The sequence below is a fragment of the Saccostrea cucullata genome, unplaced genomic scaffold (genome assembly GCF_032062105.1).
Source record: "Saccostrea cucullata isolate Sc308-1 unplaced genomic scaffold, CSIRO_AGI_Scuc_v1 ctg1314, whole genome shotgun sequence".
Classification (NCBI taxonomy): domain Eukaryota; kingdom Metazoa; phylum Mollusca; class Bivalvia; order Ostreida; family Ostreidae; genus Saccostrea; species Saccostrea cuccullata.
This window is the reverse complement of record NW_026926557.1, coordinates 141,847-159,960: the sequence shown is the minus strand read 5'-3', so window position 1 is coordinate 159,960 and position 18,114 is coordinate 141,847. Positions and strand designations below refer to the sequence as shown.

The following is an 18,114-nucleotide window of genomic DNA, read 5'->3' as shown; positions in this document are numbered from 1 at the left end:
TTCCATTTCTAACTTTTTTTTCTTTGCAAAAACTCATGGAAAGTTAGCGGAGTTGATTTCTTGATAATTCTACCAGAATGAAAATTAGGCAGGTTAGTAGGTAAGAAGCTAAAGAGGCATAATATGCAGGCGAACCTCATGCACATCTGTCTGTGTCTGACGCTTTGCAGGCCAAATATGCAGATAAATCTATAATGGCTGTCTTTGTGTTTGACGTCTGTGAGCAAGGACTTTTGATATATCTTCGATTAATTTAAATATATGTCTACATTTTAAGAATCTAAATCTACAATTTTATTTCACAATATTCGCCCGTTATGCATAAATTATCCATGGTTTTTCATTATCGTTGATGCCCTGGCACGCTATTCAAACTAGACAGTGATTCCTTAAATGATATGCATGATTCATGTTGACCTAGTCCAGTAAAGAGAGGCAACTCTTCTGCGAAAGATGTCTCAATATTGTATGAGTTATGTATCGTAAGCACTTATCGCCACAATGTACTATTTCTCAAACGTTATTTCTAAAAGAAAATATAATTCTCTATCATAAAAATAGGGAATGAATTCGAATCCCTAAGATTCATTCCTGAAGTATTCATGTGTAATAATTTGGTGGCTTAACTTCGATTGAAAGAAGCCAGGAAAGATCAAACTTCATTTTTTTTTGCAAATTCAAATGTGTTGAAATCGACACCCACAAAAGAAGGAAAATTTAATGTCATCTAAAAATATTCTCAATAAGTTTTTGGACTTTCTTCTTCAAAGTTCAAATCTCATAAACGTATGTCTGGATCAAGTGAATATACAACTGTTTGTTCAGTGCATATTCAAAATCCTGTATAGAATATTCGTGCATACTAGTTAATTTTATCACTTTCATTTCAGGAGAAGATTTATTTTTGTTTGCATAAAGCAGAAGACTTTCCCAATATCTTTAGCACACAATACAAACACCGATAAAGCTGTGTTGTATTCTAGTTGCTGTTTTAAATTAAGACGTTTCGCTTTCAGTCATTCAACTTCCTGTTAGACGATAATTGACAAAATGTTCTAAAGTTAAGAGCTGCTTGAGTTTTCCCGTGACCCAATCCTCACTGTAATTTTTAAAATAATGTCTCTGAAAAAGAATAAGTACATTTAAGAGTCAAATTAAACTCTTCAAATTTGCAAGCTTGACCTTAAAAGTTTGCAGACCCACACTAGAGAACCACCTCTTACATGCTCATGTAGATGCGGTTCATCCTCGAGTAAACTATATGATGTTATGTCTGAAAGTTCTCCTCATTTACGTTCGAGATTTTCTGATTTTGATTATATTTGGTAGTTAATCAAATCAATTTCACCATTGGCTTACTAGAAAAACAGCGAATGTAAATAGTAGTAATTCTCACACCTTATACTTATGCGGACACAAAAGCCTAAAGTGTTCTCCGCTTGCTGATTTATTGTATGTTGTTTAACGTCCCTTTCAAAAGTGTTTCACTCATATGGAGACGCCATAACTTGCCGTTGGAGAGCTGCAATGTTTGTCTTATACTCGGCACTCAGGGTCATTGAGCAGGGAGGGAGATTTTTCTTACCTGCATCTACTGAGAAACGGGACCTCGGTTTATAATGTCTCATCCGAAGAAGCTAACACGCATTTTCAGTACATCAGAAGTTGGATTAAGTGCCAGAATTAAATTCAACTTCTTTTGTTCAATAAATTTTATTGCTTTATGTCTAATCGATTAATCATATAATTGAATTTCGGATACATGTATCGATTGCAACTCTATTTTTGCCATATATTTCAATTGGATGGCATCACACTTTCCCCCTTTTAGCTTTGTGACTTAGCTTACACAGATTTGCTGAAATCACAAATTAGCTTATGTTATTTAGGTAACAGAGAGTTAAAAATCAAACTGCCGTATTTTTCAATATTTTGGGGATATATGAGAGGATCTCTACTGTAATTGTGTGTGTTTGTGTTTTTTAAAGCTGAACGAGGGGCACAAAGATACTCTCGCCTCCTTTTAATTAAAAGTGGTGATCGGTAGAAAAAAATCTCCCCATGAATCTAAATTTTGATGTCTCTCCATCTCCCTGTTTAATATATTTTTGAATCTGTTTCAGTCTTTTTCGATAGCAAATACATTGATAGTGTATGTCAAATTTAACTGAATCCTGAGTGGAGTTAAGATTAATTAGAATTCCCGCCCTTACGAAGCTAACTCAAAAACACTATTTTCTTACTTCTTTCTCGATGTTTTTTATATTATGATATATTTACTTTTTCATATCGACAATATTAAAATGATAATTATGATTAAATCCTTTGTAACGATCGATGTCTGAAAATCAATATTATATATATATATATATATATATATATATATATATATATATATATATATATATATATATATATATATATATATATATATATATATATATATATATATATATATATATATATATATATATATATATATATATATATATATATATATATATATATATATATATATATATATATATATATATATATATAAATAAATAAAAAACAAGTTTATTAACTTCAATTGGAATTGAAGTGGGTCGGTCACGTGATCAAATCCTGTGAAGGCCGAAGGCCTTCTCAGAAGATTTGATCACGTACCGACCCACTTCAATTCCAATTGAAGTTTATAAACTTGAGTTTTATTACTTATATATACATTTGAGACAGACAATTGAATATTTTCGATTTCAAATTATTGCACTAACCGTCCGTCGTAGATTTTAAAAAAAATGACTCAAGGTGTAAATCGGCTTGCATGGCGGTTACGCTTCGAATTCATTAGTGCATCATGATGCATTAGTCTAAGGAATCTATTTCGAAGGGAATATTTTGTGAAATTGTACTTGTGATCTTACTTGTACTTGAGATTTTACATAGGTATAAAAATGGCAAACAAAGATGTGCTTTTACGGACCTTTATTCTAGTAATTATAATTTGTAAGTATATATTTTACATTGTAATTTACTCATACGAATTTGACAGCACGACGTGTCGGTTTGTGGTAATATGACAGGATTCCACTCTATCAATATAGCAGGTAGACGGCGAGGGCTGTACTTCGAAGTTTAAAATAGAACTGATAAACTATAAAGATATTGTATTTTCCTTACCTCTTTGACCCGAATGTCGTAATTTTTTTTTTACAGTTTCTGGGATTGTCGAATCTGCAAGAAGCTACAGATCTCGCAGAACAAGTTCTTCCGCATGACTGTAAGAAAAAAATGTACTATCCAATGTTTTTGTAGTTAGTCAAAGTATGCCTTTTATTAGAATTATTTCTATTTCATTGAGTGTAAGCTACGTTACATACTATTGAGTTGTCACTATTGATTGTTTTTTAATTTGGTTTTTGTTTGCTTTCATATATATGCTTTTATATTTTTCTACAAAGCCCTGGATAAGATTTTGTTTCAAATATTTATTTAAAATGCAAAATGGTAGCTTATAGGCAGTGCCTTTATATAAATATATATATTTCTGTATGATAAAACTAAAGGTAACTTTATTTCTTAATTTCACTGACTTATCTATTCTATTGTATGAAGAATTTGGAGATCGATTACTCTATGCTCCTTTCACCTTACTAAAATATTCACAATTTCTTCTTTATAAAAAAATAATTTAGAAAGCAGAAAACATGACAGGAATTAAAAATTTCAAGCTGTTTTCAAAGTACAAATGCTAAATAAATGACATAAATACAGTGTTACGAGTACATGTAGATTATATTCAAGTGTATTATCAAATGAAATATCTATTAATAACTTACTTTATTGCCTGAAAAGGTTTATTGAAAACATTTTCATAAATACTCATAGTCAATGATTTTATATGAAATTTAAAAAAAATCTGCAATGATGGCCTATCAGCATTTAAGAGATTATGTTCTATGTGGTATTGCAAAACGCTGTAAATTGCTCCTTTTATTCCAGATATATTATGAATGTGCGATGTAGACAAACCATTTTTGTATTTTAAATGTCGAGTAACTTTGTCTTCTTTACTGGGGCGTGTATGATTTCATAGTCTATTTGTGCACTAATTAAATCAGTTAACATTCAGAAATTAGTATGAAGTCTTTGATCTTTGCATTTTTGTTTACCTTTTGTTTGTTGTTTAACGGTTTTCTCGAGAATATTTATAATTAAATCTAATACAGACTTCACCATTTGCCTGTGGAGCCGGACTGCAAATGTAGACCTATAGAAACTCAGGGCCTTTTACGCAGTGAGGGGTCCTTTTTTCTTGTCAGCACCTACTGTGATAGGGGCTTCTGTATGTACGGTCTCATCCAAAGGAACGGGTTTAAGTCCCGCAGTTGTATTCAAACGCCCTTACTTATCAACTTTTAAAAATATCCCAAAACTCTAGAGCAAAAGCTATAATTACCACTGAACCACGTAAAGTACAATCTTTACATTGTGCATATTGTAATATATTTTTTCCTCAACTACATCTTTCACTGACATTTAAAATCAACCTCTATATTCACTTAATGTTGGAATTAACCTTAGACCATTCTAATGTCCCTAAAAGCAGTTTCACGTCGTATACATGTAGTTTGTAGTTTATACGTCATGAAAAAAAAATTGTCAAATATTGTGTTATATTTTAGTCCCTGAAAATAAATTCAAATGTTTAATTCGTTGTCTTACACTGTATATGGAATATCGTCTTTTATTCAGAACCAGGATGTAAAGATGGTAATTTTTTTTTTACAATGCTTGCACTGTTAAAAGAAGGCCGTGGAAGCGATCTCCGGTCGAAAGTTACCGAATTTGCTTAAGATAGGCAGCAAATGCCCCTTCAGTACAGGTTTAAATTTGAAGCCAATTTCCGGTGTATGCATGGTGTACATTCTTGATAGGTTTTACTGTTAGTTGTACAGCCTTGGCCCTCTATAATGGGAATACCTGTATAAGAAAAACTGATGCATCAAATTCAGGATTTTTAACCTTTTTTCATGATTTTATCTTGACTTTTTGATAAATGAAGATTTAAAAAGAATATCAGATTCACATTATCAGAAAAAAAAACTCTTGTCATTATTTTTTTTTACAGAGACACATGGATGATTGTTGTGATTGTTGTCTGTTGTTTAGCAATGTTAGCTGTTCCACTGGTTTTACTTCTTTGTGTAAAATGTGGATGTTGTAAGGTTGTTCGAAAAACCTCCCCAGGTCAACATGAAAGTAAGTAAATGACAGATCAATATGGACTCAAAAGATAAAATTCAGTTTAACTGCATGCATCAATTGTAGAAGGTTTATAACAAATTTTATTACAGAAATAACTTTTTTTTTTATTTTTACCGTTATATCAAAAGAGCTCTTTTTTCCTAAATTTCTCCTAATTCACACCCTTAAAAATCTTAAATATATCCAAGATTTTCTCATTTTAAAATAATATACCATATTTTAAGACGCATTTGATTATTTACTGTCTTGCAATTTTTTGGTCAGATTTAAGATTCCTCCTTTGTATGCTTTCCGGTTATCTTAATAAATGAGCCTAAACAAAATTAATATTTTATATTTATAGATTTATTTTGTTATATAGATTGATATTTTAACAGTAAATTCGAATGATTTGTATAATTTTTTTTTGAATTTCACGATTTATTAAAAACAAATTTCGTTTATTTAAAAATAAATGTATTTTAATTGATTATAAAGGACAAAATCTATTGGAATAATGTGAAAGAATATGAATCAATAAGATTTTCTCTACCCTATAATAAATCTATATCTGTTGTTGTTTAATTTTTTCTATTTATACTGATGTAAAATATACGTAAAACGGAATGATAAAGATCTACAGATATGTCACAAACACATAAATAGTCCTTGGACATTAACAGTGATGGTCGTTCTGGCTCTGAAAAGTTCAAATATTCTTGATACAGTCCAGTGGAAAATATCTCAAAATATGAATTAAGACAAAATGATATTTCTCTCTATCAATATGGACTCCTTAACTTAAAATGACTTGACCTTACAGAACTTACCAGTATCATTTAGATTTACAGCTATAGATGTTTTTTTTTTAATATGAACACTTCATATAACAAGAAAAACCTCTTCCTTGCAGTGGTTCCGCCTGGATAACAATATGGACAACCAGGAGCTATGTATGGTCAGCCTCAGAGCGGAATGCCTCCACAGTACGGACAACCAACTCAATACGGACAACCATTCCATACGGACAACCGAACGGTTTTGCACAACAAAATGCCTTTGGGCAACCAGTTGAAAATCAGTTTTCTTATAGTGGTGGAAAATACTGAGCATGTGCTCAATTTGCCTTTTGAGTATGTGCATATAGAACATGAATTATCAAATGCGAATCATTTCTTTGATCAATTCAGTATTATATTTCTTACTGTTATTTTAAAGTGTTTATTTTTTGTAAATGATGCATAAAATTTATTTTGAAATGTAAACAAACTTAATATCTTGTTTTTTCCCAGTTGATATTTTGATCTTCCCTGTCAAAAAGAATACATTTGAATGAACAGGAATTCTTAGTCTGTAGTGTATTAGAATTCGAGCATTAGAAAAAAACAGGAGTGTGCGTGAACGTGAGAATACTTTTTTATGATTATAAGTAGAAAATAGCCTACATCAGTGATGTGTAAATTAAGCACACGGATCCCTGTTTACTAAAAGATGGTAGAATACATAAGACACAGAGTCATATTAATATTGAAGAAGAAGAAGAAGACGAAGAAACATTCCGGAACAAAAACTTAGCATGCAAGAGATGTTCCAGGTGGATAAAGAGCTAAGTTATCATTTATCTGTTCATCAGTGCCCACTTGGTTGAGAGGTTGTCGTTCCCTCCCAAGACAAAGTTATATGTGTTTTGAAATTTACTAATTACATATATCATCTTTTTAAAATTAACTACCTGTAGTCATACGGATATTAATATTACAAAAGAACTTCCGTATATTCCCCTAATGAAGATGTAAAAGTGAGCGCCTCTCGCAAAAGTTCTATGCTCTTTCTCTCTCTCTTTCTCTCGAACAGACAAATCCTTTTTAAAAAGTATAAAAGATATGAATACTTGAACGTGTGTGACAATGTTGAAGAGATTTTACTTGATGTCGTTCAAAAGACAAAGAGTGATATATTCTCGATTTCAAGAGGTAACTTGCTATGTTCAGTAGGACGTATATACCTAGTTCTATCTTAAAAAGAATACCAAATAAATAGCTATTCTTACTGTTAGACGTCATGCTATTGACTTTGGAAATGTGTTCGGAATGACCTAAATGTGAACTCTACACATAGGAAGGAATTTAATTGAGGTTTAAATCATGGATTGAACTTCTAGATCAATGACACACATTATTTTTATATGATAGGGTAAAACTAGTAAATACGCACTTTTGTGATCGATTGAAACTACATTAAGGTATCCGACTCATAAAACCTAAATTTCTAACCTTAAATATCAATTGTACATGTGTATAAAAATACTAGATATTATTTTAAAGCATTTTAGAGTACAAATTTTAGCAGATATACATGTCTTTATTATTGATTCAGTTCCATTGAATCCGAGGCAAATATGGGTCGGGTACCTTAAAAGCATAACATTGTCGTATCTGGTTTTGTTTTGTTTTTATCAATGTACGTAGAAAATCATTAATCTATGAAACGTAAGGAAAACATATTAAATTTTGTAACACGTTGCAACAAATCTTTATTCCACAACAATATAGGTAATTTTGCAATGATTCTTTGAAAAATGAATCAATCTAAGATACTCTATGCATTGAATGCAGTAACCATGTTAAAATGTGCATCGAATGATTAAAAAGGATATAATTGTTACAGTATTATAATTTATTTTTGAAAATTAAAAGAAAAGGGCATACAATACATCAATCAATAATCATGCAATAAAAAGTTAGTACATATGTTATAAACTCTTACAGATATAGTTACAGATATTTAGTTAAAATTAATGTTAAGTGGTGTGTGGGAGATACACCAGGAAAATGTAAATCGATCGAGAAAATTGTGTACTAAAAAGTCATATATATTTTGGTTATTATATGATAGAAAATTCTTCACAGATTCAAATCGTATTAGATATTTCGGAAAAAGAAATTTAAACAGCAAAGCTAACCATAAATCAATGTTGTCACTCTAAAACATTAAAATTTTATTAATAAAGCATCCGGGGGACATAAAAGGAAAGAACACAGAATCAGATTACCAGGTGGCGATGTAAACAATATGCACCTATTGATTTATAACTTACCAACAATAGAAAGATTCGATATCAGTATTAGTGTAACGACGGTCCTGCATTAATGTGTTTAATACCTGTAGTATGAAACCTTAGAATACAATGGGAACTTGATATTGCCATAAGAATGTTTTTTTTAGGTCATAAGCATTTCGAAATTCCCGAATTCTGATCAGAAAATTCTATAAAGGGATAAAGATGACAGGTGGACAGACGATACATGTGTTATGGACTTTTATTCTGATGATAATAATTTGTAAGTATACTATTCTTACTTTACTATTTGCTTTAACGAGTTTAAGAGAAAAACAAGTTCACATATCGTCAATTTTGTATCAAGCTAACAGTTTTTTGCTCTATTGATAACGAGGTTATTTCAGGTAGACGCGACCATGCAGTAGCAGGATAACAGGAGTAGTTTTAAATTCCTAAAGCAATTGAATAAAGGAATAATGTATTACATTTTCACTTTTTCAGGCTTTTAAAAATGTCTTTTTTTAAATTTATAAACAGTGGAGGGGATAGTGGATTCTGCAACATACAGATCTCGCAGGACTTACGTCTCCACTGGACTGTAAGAAAACATTCTCTAATATCATTATAGATTGTGCTCATACCATATAATTTATGTGGTCCAATTTGTATGCCCTTTGAAATGCAGCAATCGGCTTTCAATATGTTATAATAACAATCACACATGTATAATTGTATTATTGTCTATAAATGGATTCATCTCATAAAACGTGTAAAAGAGCAAAACTTTACAAAAGGAAAAAAGCAGAAAGTGCGTCCAGGATTCTTTTCTGTTTCTTATTCTCTTCCAAGGAAGACAGGCACTTCATCTATTAGATTTGAAAGGTCTATATTCTAATACATTATTTAAAGTAGGACAGAAATCAATTTGCTGATGAATGTTTGAGTATCATAAAACACTCATTCTGATCATCTTTGCTATTGATTGTGTAAACAAATGAAGAAAAAAAGATCCGAACAAAAGAACATAATTATTATTATGCATAAGAAAGCTAGATAAGTTTAATGTCACTTCTAAGTATCTACGTATACAAGTAAGAGCATTCACTGTCGACCTTTGATCTCCTTAATTAAAAAGAAAGAGTGATCCTGAGTCAAAATTAATATAAAATAAAAACCTTAAAATGGCATAAACATGATCAATGTCAGTTAAAACAAGGTCCAATAATAGGTTGTTCTTAAAGATAAGATGATTATGAAAGATAAAAATTACCTCGTACATGTAATATCAATTCTTTGTCATTGACCTGCCTCTGTATAAAATATTATTGACTTAGGGCATGGGCTTGAACATTTATCATTTTGGAAAAGTATCACCAAATGTAGGTGATAGTGGAATATAAAAATACATAAAGAAAGAAAGTTTACGATAGAAAAAGTTAAATCATCGCGTAGTTCATCCCTTTACAAGGTAGGTGAGAGTTGTCCATTCAGTAGTTAGTAGAGTGACCAAATATGAGACGAATGTCGAAAATTATGTGGTGTCCTTTTAAATAAAAAAAAGTTAACTAGGATATATATAAATTTGATTTTTAAAGTATACTGAAAATGATAAATCTAGTGAAAAGGGAACAAACTAATTTTTTATTATTGCAAAATATTCTTTAATTGTCTTTACTCCTCTTTCAAAGTGATATTAATATCAACTTTTAAAATACCTATCGACTACATTAATTTCCATAAGCTTCTATTATAGTAAATAAAAGATAGGATTTTTCTAAACCTTGAAAGAATATACCAGATGTATCTGTAGTAAATCAGCTTATTGCGACATTAATATTTCGAACTGTATCACCTCAAATTATCAAATCATCAAAATGCGATTTCTTAAAATGAAGAAATATATACGATATCTCAAATTTATATAAATAATATTGATATGATGCTGAAAGATATTCAGTGTCTATTAATTTCCAACAATCAAAAAAAGTTTCAGAATAAATCAAATAAGGAAATTAGAATTTCAAGAATCATAAAATATACAAAATTTCAAGTTTGACTACAGAATTATTTTATTGAACAAAACATTGTTGGATACGCTGGTTCAAGATTAATTATTGAATGTTGTTCTTTATTTACAGAGACACATGGATGATTGTTATGATTGTTGTCAGTTGTTTGTCAATGCTAGCTGTTCCATTTGTAATAATTTTATGTATAAAATGTGGATGCTGTAAAGTAAAACAAAGAACCTTCCCGGGTCAAAGTAAGTAAAAGACTCTTGAAGTAAAAAACAAAAAGTAAATACTAGAATTTCGCTTCAGTCTGCATCTGAATTATTATAATATATAGAATACAATGTATTTCAAAGGAATAGCAGACATGTGATTGTTGAATTTTTAACATCAAATCTAACAGATATATGAATGTTCAGTTAGCTACAAGAACGATCTCTTCTACGGAAAAGTAATTTGCTTCTTTAGAACGATTATAAACAAATAAACGAATATCGTATCATAATCCTACGTTTTTGTTTTTAAACAACAACGCAAAAAAGTCTTTACAAGATATAATTCTGAAATTCAGTCAACTGAATGGTCACTGTAAGGGTTGGGATAGTGAATAATGCTAATTCTGCTAACTAGTCACATTTCATTAAGCCTTCACTCACCGTTCACTTAACTGATTTACATGGTTTCAATGTGATCATATAAAATGTTCCTTAAGTTTACCTATGATATTAGAAAACATTATTGAAATATTTTTAATATAAGTTGCGAATATTGTCAGAAATGTCCTTTTTCATGATAATTTTATTAAGGTACTCTGTACAGGGATATTTTGCCCCGTCTTTTCACACTTTAAAACAATTTTGCCTTGTTTAATATTTCCCAGTCACAATTTTGTTTAAGAAAATATGCTGCTTTTTTTTTTAAATTCGCCCACCTATGAGTAGGACCTAACGGACCCTGTTTACAGTGTTAAAACATTGTATATTATTTTGCAATTATATTCAATTCGATGTTTTCAGAATGATTGTGGATTGCGTTGCAATATTTCAGATGTAAATTTATTCATAAATTTTATCAAATAGTGTAAATTAACAAAATCGTATCAATGATGAGAAAGCCAAATTTGTGGGTATTTTCAAAAATGATAAAAAAAAAAATTGAAAGGCATTTCTTTGAAAAAAAAAACCTCTACCTTTTAGCAGCGGTACCACTTGGACAGCAGTATGGACAGCCAGGGACAACAATGTATGGTCAGCCTCAAAGCGGAATGCCTCCACAGTACGGACAACCACTTCAGTACGGACAACCATCTCAGTACGGACAAACAAATCCATTCGGACAGCAAAGTTCATACGGACAACCAAACGGTTTTGGACAGCAGAGTGCCTTTGGGCAACCAGACGAAAATCAGTTTTCCTACAGTTCTCAAAAATACTAAACAAATATTCACGTTAGTTAATGTTATTTTGAGAATAAATTGATGTTAATATTTTTACGCATTATCTTCCACAATAGTACTGTTATATTTTCTGTTGTTGTTTATTATATTTTTTTCTTTATGTGGATAATTAATCAATGTGTATTTTATAGAAGTTTAATTTATTCTGTTTTTCTACACTGTTATGTTTTATGACTGCAAAAAATGCTACTAGTATTTGTCGAATCACTGGTTTTAATGAGTGCAAAAAGTCCCATCTATTGAGATCCACTGCTGGAGAATGAGTATGAATTCTTAGGTTTAATCATGTGTATCAATATTATAGCATCTGTTTTTTATCAGTATTAATATTTGAGTAAATTATTGCTATCAAAACTTAATTTAAAAGTCAATGTTTCTTAACGTTGTTTTTTTTTATTGTAAGACTTATATTTCATTGTATATTTTTGGACTCTTATGAGGAATAATTTATTTACACGAATAAAAGAAAACTCTTGTGACCTCAATTCAACATTTAGACATATCTACTGTGTGTTTTCAATAAACACTATTGTATATACATTCAATCCTTTATTGAGTTAATCCCACTGAACTTGAAACGAGAGATCCACAGAATCTGACCCATTTGATACATATTTGAAAATTTAAGACATTTACTACTACATTCAAAAGTAAAACCAATCTTTAAAATTTCGCAGGAATACGAAAAGAGAATTATGGCCCTTGATCTTTGATTTAAGAAGACAGAACCTATTTTAAGCCACAGGTATCACGATATCGATCTGTCTTTTGTGTTTCAACACATTTATTGGTTTAGTTTGGATTTGTCCTGTGTATTATAAATCTTTTGCACTATACACTGCAAGGAATTAAAATTTAGTTGAGTTATAAATCACGGATTTAATCTCTTAATCAGTGTAACGCAAAGGCAAATCAAAAAGATTTGGTAAGGACAGCCAATATGCAAAAAAAAAAAAAAAAAAAAAAAAAAATTCGTTTTAACTTATCCAGGTTTCAAAATTTTTGAATTGATTATGTTCCTTTAAAATTTTCAATCAATTAATAATCTCAATCTTTATGAAAACAATCTCTTAATTTCTTAGGAATTCTGACCGACATGGATTGAATTACAATTTAATGGGGTCTCCGATGGCTTTCCATACATGAATCTAATAAGTTATGGTGAAGCCCCTTTATTGCACTACATACTATATTTGTATGTATATCATAGATTTATATAATTATATTACCGAGAATGTGCATTCTATCTGATACGAAGAAATTTATTATAATAAAACATTTAAGAAAAAAAATTTAGATCAGATTTTAAAAAATCTATTATAACCGTTAAACCAGTGAATTTAAATAGTCTTATTATTAAGCCGTTAAGTTACTTTCTAATGATAAAATGAACCGTATTAATACAATGAATGATAAGTGCATACTTGTTTAGACATTGAATTAGTTAGGAGTAAACAATGTGTACCTATTAATTTGTGTCCTTCCAACAATGAAAAGAAATAATATCATTGTAACGCTGATGAATTAATGGTTGTGTATTTGATGATTTTCATACAGTTTATGCAGTATTTTGGTAAATTAAAATATAATGCAATAGTGGACTTTTACGAAAAGGGATGACATTAACAGTTGACAGGTTATTCCTAGGTCACATGTAAGCCAATGGTGGGGGGGGGGACTTAATTTTTCTGGTCTTGTCGGCTGAAAAAAACATGATCAGCCGAAGTATTGGGCGACACAGAGCAGTCACATTGATAAATAGGAACACAGATGACTTGGATAAATAACATTTTAAAAAATCTTTTTTCTTTAGAAATCAGCAATATTTGTCATAGATCTATAAATGTAATATGACTTGCACAAGTTTGCACAACGTTAGGCTCTTAGTTAACAAAGGCTTTGAAATGAATGACCGTTCTCGGTTTATTATAGAAAATCGCCAATAATTTAGGTAGGTGCAATAAGTAATGTTAGCAAAGACGAAGTGGCAGAATTTTGACTCAATGTTGAAAATGTGTGCAAGTTTGTATAGAATTGCATAAAAAACGACAAACGGCGCATATTTAAGCAGCAGAGAATACTTAAGATTTCTTTATATTATACGGATTAATTATCTATGTTATTTCCGTTATATATAATCCAAAAAACTTATAATATAAATCCACACACGTATTGTTATAATAAAAAATCACAACACCGAAATAAACTCAACCGGTTTCATTTCCAATCTTCAGGAGTTTGACAATACAATGATCAATGATTTTGTGTAACTAAGCATTGTATTGTCAAACTTTTTTTTTAGTTTATTTCGGTGTTGTGATTTTTTATTATATATATAATATGTATATATATATATATATATATATATATATATATATATATATATATATATATATATATATATATATATATATATATATATATATATATATATATATATGGATATATATATATATATATATATATATATATATGATGTTCTTTTACTGAGTTTTATTAATGGCATAATTGTATTTTGTATGTAATTTTAGTATTTTAATGTTATAATTTCGAACACATATATGAGTATGGGTTAATATTTTATATGAGTTTTTTTCATACCTTTTAAATTATGTTTACTTGCGTTTTATTGTACAGCGCTTTAGAGTTAACTTATTCATATTTTGCGCTTTATAAATTCATATATTATTAGTATTTATAGTAAAGAGATAATGTTTTGTGTAACTCAATCCATTGAAAAGAAAAGAAAACGTGTCCTCTAAACAGAATGCGGATATATTGTGATGTTTCTAGTATTTGATTAATTTTTCTTCATTTACAGAGATACTTCGGTTGTAATTATTGTGGTCCCTTCTTTGGCAATGTTAGCTGTACCAGTGGGAATACTTATATGTATAAAATGTGGAGTTTGTAAAGTATACCCAAGAATATATCCAGTTCAAAGTAAGTAACAATTGGATAGATAAAATCAAATAACTTTATACGTATATTTGTTTACTTAACTTTCAGTGATATTTAAAACTACTCCTTAAAATATCTTTGCCAACAAGGACAATGCTATTTTTTATATCCGTTTCTTCAATTCTTCATCTATTTTTTTTTTAAGGACATTTGCAAAGTTCTATGCATTCGCGATCGTATAATTTTTTTCAAGAACATTTGAACCTGTAATGTTTTCTTTAATGATAAGATTATATGTTGACTTTTAATAATTTTTGTATAGGTTACATCATAGATGCCGAGTAGTATTGATTATATCTTTTTCATGAGGCGTGAAAATAGAGATTTCCAGGCCCAATGAAAACGATATAAACAATAGTACGAGGCAATCTATAATGTAAGCAACTTGTCGCATGTCTGATGACGTAAATTTCACTGAGAGTGTCAAAATTCAATAAAAAAAAATGTTGACCTGATTTCTGCCTCCAGCAGTGATATTTGAAGGGGCGTGGAAAATATTATTGTATATGTGATATGGGAAATATCACCACAGAAAGATCAAAGAAAATCACTGCAATCTGCAACAATTTATTTTATTTTATTCATATATGACAGTGTCTTTCAAAAACCGTAAATGTACATGAACAATAATTTTTATTGCACTTTTATCACATGCCTCTGAGACAGTAAAATTTGTACTCGCATCGATTTCACAATTTCATTTCTTTTCTTGAAATAAAATCAATCTAATATATCATCATGTTCATATGGCATCTTAAATTTAGAACAATTTTAGAGCCACAAAAAAAATCAGTATTTCTAATTTACCACAATGAAAAAGGCAGATAGAAATGAAATTTTACAGAGAAATTTACAAATTTTATATAGCAGGGATCCCAGCTAGAAAGATATATACACAACCGGGAGCATCTATATATGGCCAACCTAACAATATGGACAATCAGCTCAATACGGACAACAGTGCGGACAACCAACACAATACGGACAACCAACACAGTTTGGGCAGTACGGACAACAAAATGGTTTCGGACAACCTGTTAATAATCAGTTTTCCTATAGCAATCAAAAATTCTAAGAACGTATTCAGTTCAATTTTGCATAATTAAGAACATAAACTGAATTATTTCACATAAAAGCTAAAATTGAATGTGTTTTATCTACGAAAACAGTATTATCTAATTGACAACACATTCTATATTTCAATCTTACTATTATTTCTTTATAAACGGTTTTTGTAATTAATAAAATGAATTTGAATTTTTATGAAAATACTGGTTTTCTTTCATTTGTTTTAAGGTATGGCTGTCAAATGTTTAATATCAACATCTCTAAGCATGGTTAGCAGTAGTTGCATATGAATACGTACGCATATATAATCAAAGTACTGAAATCACTCATGGGAGTTGAACATAGTGTAAAATTAAATCTTTAATCGGGAGGTTAAGTGAATGAACAATATTATTATTTCAAATACAGACAACTGTTTCAGATTTTTTGAGTTGCAACAATCTTGAGAAAGACATTCAGAGACATTGAATAGCCAAAAAAAAATGCATGGGCCGTAATGCTTGCCTGCCTACATTAGTCTTTTTTTATATACCCCCTGCTTGAAAAGCGGGAGGGTATTTATCAATGGGGATTTCCGTCTATTTGTTTCTTACGCTTTAGGTATACCCATCTCTTATCCGCAACTCCTCTTACATCACTGAACGAAATTTTCATAGAATCTTTATTACATATGCCGTTGCGTTTCTTCTATTACTTTTTCATCCTACATATATTTTGGGTTTCCAATTGTAAAACATGGACACTGCCATTATATTCATATTAGAGGCGGTTGATCATTTATATAATTCACTGCTCAGTCTTTAAATTTGTAATATATTTTTCCTTGGCACCTTTACCAATGTGTTATGAAAAATTCAGTTTCGCAGGAACAATATCAGTGTTGATAAAATGTGGATTTTAACACAGCATCCTTTTAAGAGCTAGCAGGTTTGTTATATAAAACTTCTTTGTGAATATAAATGTATTTAAGTTACACGAACATTATACATGGAGTACGTCAGAGCTTAATATATTTGAATATTGTGAAGAAAAAAGCAATACCAAGTTAAAAACAAATATGTAATGACCAAACATAAAACAGTGGTATATCTGAGAGTTTGTGTGCGTACATATTATCTGGTATGTCAATGAGGTTTTCCTTTTATAAAAAAAATGCTTCATTTTGTTGTTTTTAATCGCGATTTTTCGAAAACATTGGTGTTCGTTTTTGTTTTAACATTTATAACAGGGTTCTAGATTTACCGCTTTTGGCAGGTGATACTGCTAATTTAGTAATTAATAAATACGAATGTTTCCTAAATTTTTTATGCATTAATGCATTCATTTTAACCAAGAAAATGTTCATGAAAAGTTTAAATTAATTCTGTGCACCGGTACCGGTAAAAAAGAAATTGCTAAAAATTCAGGGCCGTCGGGCGTCGGGAAGACTAGATTCACCGCTTGCCGTCAGTATGTAAAGTTGTCGTTCGTATCTCTTTCAGTGTATGACGCTACACTAAAAATGAGTTCCATTACGAAAAACTTTTGAGGTTCTTTATAATTTGATTTTACTCTGAACGAAATCTAATATTCAAAATAAGATTGCTTTATCATTGCATTTACTTACATATGAAATTATGAAAATTAGATCAATTCAGGAGAAAATGGCATGAACTATTTGTGGCGGATGTTTATGCATGTTTTCTGTTGAATATCATCGGAGTAAATCGGTAGACACAGTAGCCTCGCTTTGGGCTCTATATAATCAACACAAATTACTGCGCATGCTAAATGCGTGATGACTATGGGAGATTGAACATAGTCCATTCCCATAAATATCAAACACTTGGGTCGTTAATTTGGCAACAATGTGTCAACACATGTCCCAAAAGTATAGGGAATCATTTCCTCCTTTCATTCTAACATTTCTTGCATTGATAAATTGCAAGGAAAAGCTATAAAAAACTCTTTAATCCTTTTGTGAATAAGAAAGGAAAAATATTAAAACCATGCTAAACTGAATAAAATCGTATCCCTTATGATTTATACTTACATCAAATTGAATAAGAAATCAATGTAAAACTTTGTACAGTGTATAATAAATTATCTGATTTTTCTTAGAAACATTGCAACCTACATTTTATCCATTTAAGGGACAACCATATTGAAATTTGTTGAATAATTTGAACATTGCTTCAGTACACCCCAGAATATACAATTACTGTAAATCACTTTTTATTTGCGAGAGCTTTATTTTTCGCGTAATTACGCGGGTCTGCCCGCTCGCGAAAATTTTATTCCCGCGTATAATTGTACATGTATTAATAATGTTTATATACAACAGAAAT

General features: G+C 30.1%; 1 protein-coding gene and 1 long non-coding RNA gene across 3 annotated transcripts; both read left to right on the top strand.

Annotated features, from left to right (window-relative positions):
- Nucleotides 1–3,221: 3,221 nt before the first annotated feature.
- LOC134272041 (uncharacterized) lies at nt 3,222–6,389 on the top strand. Its single transcript, XR_009993126.1, has 3 exons — nt 3,222–3,262; nt 5,114–5,244; nt 6,143–6,389. It is a non-coding gene; the product is annotated as an uncharacterized LOC134272041 (long non-coding RNA).
- A 1,857-nt stretch (nt 6,390–8,246) lies between these two features.
- On the top strand, nt 8,247–12,622 carry LOC134272042 (RNA-binding protein EWS-like). Of its 2 annotated transcripts, none has more exons than XM_062754278.1 (4): nt 8,247–8,570; nt 8,828–8,888; nt 10,429–10,553; nt 11,502–12,622. In XM_062754278.1, the coding sequence occupies exons 1-4, from the start codon at nt 8,513–8,515 to the stop codon at nt 11,735–11,737; spliced, it is 480 nt and encodes a 159-aa protein (XP_062610262.1). In that variant the 5' UTR covers nt 8,247–8,512; the 3' UTR covers nt 11,738–12,622. The 2 variants fall into 2 exon arrangements, with proteins under 2 accessions (XP_062610262.1, XP_062610261.1); XM_062754277.1 differs by having other exon boundaries at nt 11,499–12,622.
- Nucleotides 12,623–18,114: the final 5,492 nt, after the last annotated feature.